This window comes from Quercus suber, unplaced genomic scaffold, assembly GCF_002906115.3.
Source record: "Quercus suber isolate HL8 unplaced genomic scaffold, Cork oak 2.0 scaffold_533, whole genome shotgun sequence".
Lineage (NCBI taxonomy): Eukaryota > Viridiplantae > Streptophyta > Magnoliopsida > Fagales > Fagaceae > Quercus > Quercus suber.
In genome coordinates, this window is record NW_027069981.1 from 211275 (window position 1) to 222910 (window position 11636).

General features: G+C 33.6%; 1 protein-coding gene across 1 annotated transcript; it reads right to left on the reverse strand.

Moving 5' to 3' along the window:
• Positions 1–259: 259 nt before the first annotated feature.
• On the reverse strand, positions 260–4634 carry LOC112004436 (uncharacterized; the record flags this gene model as incomplete). Its single annotated transcript, XM_065763922.1, is given in 11 exon segments — positions 260–433; positions 615–701; positions 771–913; positions 985–1153; positions 1533–1628; positions 1997–2079; positions 2581–2698; positions 2806–2943; positions 3024–3092; positions 3217–3508; positions 4363–4634. Coding segments are annotated over 10 exon segments (1320 nt in total), but the record flags the coding sequence as incomplete, so codon positions are not given.
• Positions 4635–11636: the final 7002 nt, after the last annotated feature.

Sequence of the window (11636 nt, forward strand, 5' to 3'; positions counted from 1 at the left end):
TTTATGGCTGCATCAATGAGTTTGATTTCCCATGACATACGTCAATGTAGACAGCCCCAAAGTTCTCCACAAGACCTCTGGATGAAAGAAAAGATTTGTGGAAAGTTGGCAGGAATGGAAAAAGCATCAATTACACAACAAGGCACAAAAGTGAATTCAACTGTCCCATTTTGCTTCAGGCAAACAGCACAGACTGCAAAGATCACTTTTTTTTTCTTTAAATAAGTTTGAACTCCTAATTGCTTACCAATTGAAGTACCATGGATATACTCATATGAAGATGCTCCCAATTTGAAAGGTTATCTCCTGTCCATGTTGCAGCATACCTTTGGCTACCAATAAACCCAGCCCTGGTGAGGACAAAAGGACGCTTATTTTCATTAGCCAACTTCATGCCTTCATATGTTGATCTTGCCATCAGCATGCCATACACCTGTAATAGCCAAACCCTTATCTGAGAGAAGTTCATAATTTGTTATGCCAGTCTAGGTCATAGAAAGGATCCAATGGGACCAAAGCAATTCATTTCAAACGCATTCCAACATCAAATACAAACTAGGTTTAACAAGCATGTAACATGGAAAAAGCAAAAGGCTAGGGTTACAGAGTAATACATTGTGATAATAAGAGTGATTTTGACAACCTCCAAGCTCATCATCTCCCCTATGAATATTACTTTCAGGCATCGTTTTTGTTACAGCCTGCAAAGAAAAATAATTAGATCAAATAACAATAAAAGAGGCAAGTACTAAAAAGAATTATTGAATTACCTTAAAAACAGATGGTTCATTCATATCATTCCATATACCATCAACACCATTAGATGTGAAATCTTTAACTAAATTAGCCCACCAGGAACGAACTTTTGACTGCGTAAAGTCAGGAAAAACACAGGGTCCAGGCCACACCTCCCCTGAAATTGGATTGGAATATTTTAACACATCAACTGTCAAAATTAAGTACTAGTGAATGAAGAAGATATACCAACAAAAGGCCTTCCATCTGCTTTTTGAGTCCAGACATCACTTTTTGAACCGCTGTCATAGACAAAATAACCCTCTTCGTGCTTGATCCCTGGATCAAGCATCCAGATAGCTTTAAAACCATTCTGGTGAAGATCATCTACCAAAGATTTTGGATTTGGGAAACGTTCCTGAAAGATACCATAATGATTTATTGTTCATGTCAAAAATGATGTGAAAGATTTTATGCAAGATAGCTAATTCATTTCGAAGTCACAACACAAACTACTTTTTGTAATTAAATACTTTTTGTAGTAGTGTGTAGCACAAGATAGAACCTACTATGAAAACACTAAATGTATTTATCAGTAAAATTAGATTATTGTAAATAACAAACACAAAAAAGGAAATAGCCACATGCAATGGATTACTAAAGTAAAAAAACCATGATTTATTATTCCATTGCTGAATGACTGAAGAACAAAAAAATATGTGACTAAATTCAACTGAGATAGCTAATAATTTATGCCTATGGAATTGTCATACAGAAGACACTAAAGGAGGACATGCCTTGTCAAAGGTGAAACACCGAAAACCATCCATGTAATCGATATCCATCCATATTACGTCACAAGGTATACCTTTCTCCCGGAATGTTCTGGCAATCTGCAAAAGTAAGGTGTTCAATAATGAAGAAAAAAATAATAATTATAATTATAATAATGTTCAAAATAGAATCGTCCATAGAGAGTCCATGATTGTAAAACAATGAACTAACCAATATGAGCATTTTGCTTTCTCCTTAGAAAAGATTTAGAGAATAAATCAAGAATTTTGACAATATAGTGAATATACTGTATTCTTCTCAGTATAGTCAAGCTTATTCACATATATCACTTTGGGAAATAAAAAACTTAAAAAATTAAGAGAACTGATGTTGTGCTTGAACATGATTTACTGCAAGCATGCATGTACAAATGCATGCAGGCAGGAGAGAGGCTGGCATTAACCTGAGTAAACTAGAAATTACTAACCTCAAGAACTCTCTTGTCTGAGTCATAGCTCCAACGACATTGTTGATAGCCGAGGGACCACTTTGGAGGCATAAATACAGATCCTGAAGAAAAAATAATCAGTTATTCAGCATATATAACTCACTACCTAAATGATAATTTTTAAGAATAAAGGACAAGTCAGTAGATACTGGTTGCATTGTGTGGTAGTCAAATGGCTATTGTCAACAATGACTCATGAACAAGACACAAATACAAAGATTTGATACATATATCCAAGTAGATCTTAGTTCTCGCCGAAAAAATAATATGACACAAAAACATTAAAAAAAAATATTCTGCCTTCTAGAAGACACACTGTTGAAATTTTAATGGAGTCTCACAATTGGAAGTAAAGCAAATATTAGAAGACAAGTAATGATATATCATCATTGAGTAAAGCACACTAGAACTAGGTAGACTAATACTATGTGGTATAAGACACCTCAACCAATGAATTTTAGGCTCTTCTGCAATCAATTTGATAATTGAGGCCACATTAAATTAATTGAAATTATACATAAAGAGGACTAAAGAAATAATACGAAGATGGATCAGGAAATTACCAATTGCATGAGATAAAGCTATCAAGACAGCAGTGGGTGAAGGAAATGGACCAAATGTAATAACAGGATATGAGGATGGAGCAACAAACTGTATCCTCGATTCTTTCCTCAGGTCAATCTGTTTATGAAAAGATACGCGCAACCAATAGATATGTAAAAAACTATAAAATATAACTATAAAGATTTCAGAAAGTTTTATTTCCATATATTCAATTGTCACAGTACCTCACAGCGTTGTGTTGTGTCAGCAAGCACCCCGAGTGCCTCCCCATTGGGCAGAACAGCTATCACCCAAGGATGAGACTGGTACAAGGATGTAGTTCCTGGACCATAACCATATGCATCCGTGTTCCAAGTAAAAACCTAAAAGAAAGGCAACTGCTCAATATTTGTAGAGCAAGTATAGAGCTTTCGTGGATGGAATATCAAACAAATTGACTTACACTCTTTCCAGCCCGCTCAAGTTGTCCACTAACTTCTCCAGTTCCATAGAAGGAGGTACCAGAAGGAAGCTACATTAGAAGCAAATTCTGTTGTATCAATTAATAGGAATAATGTAAGACTTGAAATTGCATTAGAAAAGAGATAAAAAGAAATGTGGGGAACCAAATCAAAGAAAGCAATGAAGGAACTGACCTCGATTTTAACAATCTGCTTTTCAAAAAGACATTCAAATGTCGGAGTGTATAAGGGTGCCTTGTGACTCATAATGGGTGTTTCCCTATCCTTGCTGTTTATAAAAGATAAACTAGGATATGCTGCATCTCTATCACTTGGAGGACAATCAAATCGAAAGACTCCATCCTCCAATATAGGTTGAAAAATCATATCCCCTGAGGAGACATCTGTAGTGACTGCCTTTTGTTCATGGTCAGCCATTTTAGATATCAACCTCTCACCAATCAACTTCCTACTAAGCCTCTTCTTTCTGCAAGCCAAATTTTGCATTAGTAATCCTTCCCCAACATGTAATATTAGTATTCTCCCCTTTTCTCTTCTCAATTTCTATTTTTCCAAACAACACGGCAAAGGATGATAATGCTGAAGATGACATTAATTAATAAAGATTTAAGCAGGCAACGGTTCATCACTCTCAGATATTTACCATTTGTATAAACATCAAATAAGAAACTATCTCCTTACTCATATACACAGAAAATGAAAACTAAAAGTTTAAATACATGGTTGGTCCCTTAAATTTACCCCAGATCACAGTTTTTTGGGACTAAAAGCGATCATTTTAAATTTGTTTATTGTGAACTAAAAGCGATCACTTTAAACTTCAGGGAATAAACCCGCTCATGAGCTAAGGTACCAACAATCATAAAAGAAACTCTTTCTTTACCCATATAGACAAAAGGATAAAATTTAAGGTTTAAATCCATTATTGGTCCCTTAAGTTTAGCCCGTGATCGATTTTAGTCTCTAGAGTTTAAATTTCACTCTTAAGTCTGTTAGGGACTAAAATAAACCAGATCACTTTAAATTTTCAATCAAGACGAAAAGTAATCACCTAAAACTTCAGAGATTAAAATCACTCATGATCTAAACTTTATGGAGCAAAAATATAATTTAGCCAATAGTGAATGCAGTGGAATTAATGCGCGTGTATTAGTTCAAAACTTCAAAAATGCATCAATCATTCACAAAACTAATATGAGTATGCACCGTGTATTGTATATACACATTTAATTACTTTTTTTTTTTTTCCTTATCATATTCTGGCTAATCTGATGTGTAATTGTATTAAACAAAGGCCAAAGGAGGAACTAGCAAAAGAACCTGATGGTGATGAAGCCAGACGGAGAAGAAGGAAATGATGAAGTGAAGCTCTGGCACTGAGTAACAGCAGCAAGACCAAGATTCCTCACCCTGCCCACTGGTCAAATCCAACAACGGTTAAAATTATTATTATTAATAATAGACACAGTGCTAGTGTTGTTGTTGAGTGGTGCGAATCTCAACGCAGATGGACCCGGACCTGCACCACGTACCAGTTTTGTTTTTTTAATCAGAAGTGAGCTAACTGCTGAATTAAGATCTCTTCATATACAAAGTGCAAAGTGCTTAGAGGTCTAGAGGGATAGAGTTTGAATTGCAAAATTAACAGTATGTTGTAATTATGTTGTAATTATTTCTCAAAAAAAAAAAAAACTTTCACTGCCACTACTAAGCGGCTGTGGTAGTTGTAAGGTTTTGAGGTGGGAAGAGAGCAATCCTAATGTGAATGTCTCTTAACTCTTTTTAAGTCCTAACGTGTCGTGCGTCAGTTTTGCAATCTAATTAAAGAAATTAAAAAATAAAATAAATTATAATAAGTTGTAAATATATAAGGCTTATAAAGCTGATATGTCAAAATTTTAATTTTAAAAAGATAATTAAAAGTTGAAAGTTTTGATTTTATAATATAAGTGTTTTGACAAAAAATGCAATATGCATTTTAGATAAAATAACAATAAGTGATTTTATAATAAAAGTTGGGTTTAGAAGTCATGATTGCGTTAAGTAGTTTCATTAAATTGCAGCAATTTTTTCTAAACTATAGTTGCACCAAGTGGTTTTACCAAATTACAGCAATATTTTGGATAAAAACAATTTTTAGATAGAAACAAAAACTTATTTGTTTTTATCAATTTCAGTAAATAAGATAACAATAAGTGTTTTAACAAAACATGCAACATGCATCTAAATTTCAATTAATAGAGATAACTTATATTTTCTAAAAAATTTCTTTAGATAAAGTAACAATAAGTGTAATAACAAACCCGCAACATGCTTGTTATATAAAATAACAATAAGTGTTTTAACAAAACATGCAACATGCAACATGCGTCTGAGTTTCAGTTTATAGAGACAACAGCTTATTTATTCTTATCAATTTCTTTAGATAAAGTAACAACAAGTGTTTTAACAAAATATGCAATATGCATCTAAGTTTCAGTTGACAAAGACAACTTATTTGTTCTTATCGATTTTTTTAGATTAAAAAAAACAATAAGTGTTTTGTTTATTTGTGTTGAGAAACAATAATAAGTGTTTTAACAAAACATGTAACATACATTTTAGATAAAATAACAATAAATGTTTTTATAATAAAAGTTGAGTTTAGAAGTTGTGGTTATGCCAAATGACTTCACTAAATTGCTGCAATTTTTTCTAAGTTGTGGTTGCACCAAATGACTTCACCACATTACAACAATATTTTGGATAAAAAAAATTTAGATAGTGATGACAACTTATTTTTTCTTATAAATTTCTTTAAATAAAATAACAGTAAATGTTTTAACAAAACATGCAACATGCATCCAAGTTTCAGTTGATAGAGACAGCTGACTTGTTCTTATAAATTTATTTAGATAAAGTAACAATAAATGTTTTAACAAAACATGCAACATGCATCTATGTTTCAATTGATAAAGATAACAACTTATTTGTTCTTATCAATTTTTTTTAAATAAAGTAACAATAAGTTTTTTAACAAAACATGCATCTAAGTTTCAAAAATTTAAATCCTACTCCAACTAAAAATCTATTATCAAAATTTCAAAACTTATATATATTCACCAATGATCTTTCCACAGAATCTCTCTTACACCTCACATTTTTTTTTTTGTTTTTCAAGTTGCAACTTAAGCATATTTATTTGTATTAGAAGGATTTACATGTTGTATAGATTCATAGGAGTTGATAAATTTATACTCTCTCTCTCTCTCTCTCTCTCTCTCTCTCTCTCTATACTTCTAACTGTTGCCCCTATACTTGCTCATACAAATCCCCGTAATGAACTCACAGCAGAAACTTCTACCGCTTCAGACACTCTCGAACTCTTCAATATATTAACGAACCTTTTTGTGCACGGATCCCAGTACGTGACTAACTCCTTTGCACAATCCCAGTACGTGACTCACTCCCCAACTTAAGGAAGAAAAATGTTGGCTGCAAAGTTCTCACTTTTATCAAAATCAAGATCAAGAAGCCATTGCGTTCAAAACGGAAAACCCAAAGGCGCAAAGACGTAGATTTAGAGAGAATAAGGCATCGATCACTTTTTGCATATGTCCTCCTTGTATTCTCTTATGTGACGGCCTTTAAAATAAGCCTTATATAAGTCTAGGGTTGTGAGAAAAGAAACCCTACTCAAATACATAAGCCTGGCCCAAAAATCAAAAAGCTGAAAATTCTGATTTTCCGTAACCTCGATCGATCGAGAGGTGTCGAGGAGGTGTCGAGATTTAATGAATCTCAACATATAGCAGCTATCGAGGAGGTGTCGAGGGGACAGAAATTTTCTCGATCGATCGACCAGCTATCGAGAAGCTATCGAGATTGCGATAAGAATCAGCTGAAGAGCTCGACAGATAGCCAGGTGTCGAGGAGGTGTCCAGCAGCTATCGAGCTATCTATCCCAGGTGTCGAGCTATCTGTCCAGCTTTATTAAACACCTTTTCTTCACTTGTTTCTTGGTCCAATCTTCATGGCTTTAATACTAGACTTGAACAACATGTTTCTTCAAGTATTAAACACAACTTAGATCTACCCAAATACAAGTAAAGTGCGTTTTGTCAAAGGATTAGCCAACTACATAAAATATGTCCTTAACACAAGTTGTAACTTAAGCATATTTATTTGTATTAGAAGGATTTACATGTTGTATAGATTCATAGGAGTTGATAAATTCATACTCTCTCTCTCTCTCTCTCTCTCAATTTTTTTCCTAATAAACATCTACTCTCATTAATTATTAAATTAATTTTTTTATTAATTGTCAGGATATATTTTCTCAAATTAATGGATAAAATTAACAAAGTTTAATTTACATAAAAAAATCATCATTTAAATTTTAAAAAATTTAAATTTATTCAAACTAAAAGTTTATTATAATTTTTTTTCTAACTTCCTTCCCTAGGAAAATTTAAAAAAATTAAATTAAAATTAAAATCCAAAATCCTACACAACACCCCACGCTTCTTCCCCCTTAAGTTTCATCTTAGGTTTTATTAATAATTTTTAAAAATTATTTTATTAATTGTTAGGATATATTTACTCGAATTTAGGGATGAGATTTAATTATAATTTAATTTAGCTGAAATTTTATCATCTAAGTTTCAAAAATTTAAATTCTACTCCAACTAAAAATCTATTATCAAAATTTCAAAACTATATATATATATATATATATATTCACCAATAGTCTTTCCCTAGAATCCTTTTTGCACCCCACGTTTTTGTTTTTGTATTTTTGTGTTTTTTGTTTTTTGTTTTTTTTTTTNCTCTCTCTCAATTTTTTTCCAATAAACATCTACTCTCATTAATTATTAAATTAATTTTTTTATTAATTGTCAGGATATATTTTCTCAAATTAATGGATAAAATTAACAAAGTTAATTTACATAAAAAAATCATCATTTAAATTTTTAAAAATTTAAATTTATTCAAACTAAAAGTTTATTATAATTTTTTTTCTAACTTCCTTCCCTAGGAAAATTTAAAAAAATTAAATTAAAATTAAAATCCAAAATCCTACACAACACCCCACGCTTCTTCCCCCTTAAGTTTCATCTTAGGTTTTATTAATAATTTTTAAAAATTATTTTATTAATTGTTAGGATATATTTACTCGAATTTAGGGATGAGATTTAATTATAATTTAATTTAGCTGAAATTTTATCATCTAAGTTTCAAAAATTTAAATTCTACTCCAACTAAAAATCTATTATCAAAATTTCAAAACTTATATATATATATATATATATTCACCAATAGTCTTTCCCTAGAATCCTTTTGCACCCCACGTTTTTTTTTTTTTTTGTTTTTTGTTTTTTTTTTTTTGTTTTTTTTCTTTTTTTCAAGTTGCAACTTATGCATATGTATTTATATATGATAGTTTTGATTAAATAAACTCATCTTCCTATTGCTATTTCTTTCTAAATTTTCATGTATGGATATTAATGATGCAAAAAATCAATAGTTGAGCTCCTCGTCGTAGCAGATAGATGATGCTACGAATGGCGTCATCTCTGTAGATGGAAAACCTGCAAAATGAACTGGATGGAAGAGTAACACGTTAGTGTGGCATCAACCAAACCATCTCCGATACTTAAGTTAGTAAGGGAGAAAGATTCTTGAGAGAAAAAAAGTGGAGAGTGCTTTCGTAGAGTATTTGTGTATGTAATTAGTCGTACCTTGGGTTTTTGGTGCTTTCTCGTTTATAGTTGAGTGCCTAATTAATGGGCAATGAATTGCTGTATTTATGTTCAGCGGCTAGTGCATTACAAAATCTTTGTCTGAAGTTCACAACTCATTTTATGACTGTTACTCCGTCTATTACGTGTTGTCATCAATGAGCATAAGCCTGACATCATCCCTTGGTTAATGACAATCGTAAATTTCTGACTCATCAGTTGTCCCATTGTTCTAATCTTCGTCTGTTAGACGAGATGAAAACGTATTCGTCTGATGCTTCGTATTCCATTACTGCGCATTTATGACGAGTTGATTTTTGAGTGGTTGGATGCCACGTGTACGGTTAGGATATGTTCAACGTGCAAACGTTTCTAGATTTTCCCACACGTGCTTTGGCCATTTATTTTGCATTTTTCCCTCCTATTTCCTTTCTTCTACAATCTTTCCTTATTCAGCATTTGTTCTAGGGTTTGTCTCTCCTTTAAGCTTCCTTTCTCTGTCCTGCGTTCCTTGGTAAGTTTTTCGTGCTCCTGCTTCTTTTCCTATTCTTCCATGGTAGATTACTCTGCTATTACGTTGATTGTCCTTCAATAGCTTTTTTCTTTGCTCACCTAGGTTGTTTACTCAAGTTTGTAGAAGGAGAGTGTCTTGAATGGGTCAGTCTCTTCGTGGGGGAGGACTGTCCATACAAGTTTGTCCTTTCTTCATTATTCCCTCTGGTTTCCCATTCTGCTAAGGTAGCTAGGTTGTTGAAGATGTCTGAGGTTAGGTCTAGTGACCTAGAGATGGGGTTACCCTCGTTTGATGATCGTGTGATTTTAGAGGCTACTTCTCCTTCCACCATTTATAAAGCCTGGAACATCTTGTGTTCTCTTACGGGAAAGGACGAGAAGTGGATCAGGGATAGGTTTCAGTTCCCTGATTTAGTAAAGATTAGGATCCTGAGTGACGAGGAGAGAGCCTGTCACTCCTATGCTGATGAAGTTTGTTTTTACAAGGCTAATTTTACTAGTGGTCTTCGTTTCCCTGTTCATCCCTTTGTTAGGGAATTTTTTTCTTATTTGCATCTTGCTTCGGCACAATTAGTACCCAACTCTTGGCAGATCATTGTCTCTTGCATGGTGGTGTGGATGTCTGCCAATGATAGCGATGTCATTAGGAGGGAAGAATTCCATCATTTTTATCATCTGAGAAAATCAAAGGACCCCGGCTATTATAAGTTTAAGTCGTGGGATAGGGCTTCTAGGTTAATACTCGATTACCCATCGTCTCTCCAAAATTGAAAGCCAAACTTCTTTTTTGTTTCTAGAAGTGGTTGGGAGTTCGTCCCTGGTGAGGACCTAGACGAAGCCCCCAAGTTTTTTCGTAGTTAGGGAGTTCCCATGTTTAGTGTGTCTTTCTTGTCTTTTTGTTGTTTTTCTCTTCTTTTATGAGTGACGATGGTATGTAACATACTTGTGTTTTTGTTTGCAGTTTCCCAACGTCCTCGTCTGAAGAAGAGGTATCAACGTCGTGCTAAAAAAGTAAAGGAATATTTGGAGTCCATCAAGGATTTTGACAAGCTTGTCTCTCCCCAATCTTTATTTCTTAATTTTTTGGGTCCGAAACCATCAACTAAGGTTCGGAAGAATTTGGAAGTTGTGAAAAAAAGTAAGTGCTTCTTTCCCTTTCTTGAAATCTTGAGCTTCTGTCTTCTTCTTTTCTTTCTCTTCTTCTTTTTATTTTATTTTATTTTATTTTATTTTATGTTGTCTTCTTCCTTCCAGGAATGACGACTAGTTTCAGTAAGCAGAGATTAGCTGAGGCCCAAGAGAAGAAGGCCAAGGGTGGCATCGTTAGTGGTCTTTTGTCCAAGAAACGTTTAAAGACAGGTAACGTTTCCAAGGAAGATCCTATGGTAACTTCTCCTTCTACCCATTTGCCTGCCAAGCGCCCTGCCTCTCCCACTTCGTCACTGGAAGTGATTGCCTCTACTAGAGAGGAGGTTACTGATAGGTCAAGAATGTATTGACCACTTGTGGTGAATTAACCAATTAATTAGCCAAGTTAATTAATTAGATTCAATTATATGCAATAAGCGTGGTAGTACAAACAATTCACCAAATAAGTTAATATGCAACGAAAAATAAAGTTGACACAATGATTTATTTACGAATAGGGAAAAACTCTAAGGCAAAAACCCCACTGGGTGATTTTAAGGTCACCACTCTGGAGAATCCACTATTATCACAACAAATAGTTACAAGTAAAGGAATTTCAGTATCTTATACCAACCTATAGGTGAACCCTTACCCTAATACCCAATTGGACTTATTCTATAAGGACAATCTTTCATTTTTAATGTGGCTCCCAGTACGTGACTAACCATTCTATGCACGGATCCAAGTACGTGACTAACCACCAACTTAAGAAGGATGTCGGTTGCAAAGTTCTTCAGTTCATCAACATGATGAAGATCACGAAACTCCTTGGTTACAAAACCCTTTGGCGTACAAACGCAGCAACTTCTTCAAGAGAAAGATGAACTAGGGCATATGTCTCTGATCACAATATGCTTGTGAAAAACCTTTGCATCAAGTTTCACGCACTTCCATTAGCTATGACGACCCTTAAAATAATCCTTATATATGTTTAGGGTTTATAAAAAGAAAGTCTAAACATGTATACACAGATTTGTGTGAAATAAGATCTGAAAAATTGATTTTCGTAAATCTTGATAGATAGGTTATCTATTGAGAATCTGTCAAGCATCGAGCTGAAGATCCCTTTTAAACCTCGGCTAGCTGTCAAGCTTGCTGTCGAGCTAGCTGTCAAGCTTTAAAATCTAGCACTTCTTCACTTGATTCTTGGATAGATTTGCATGGTTTTAACAC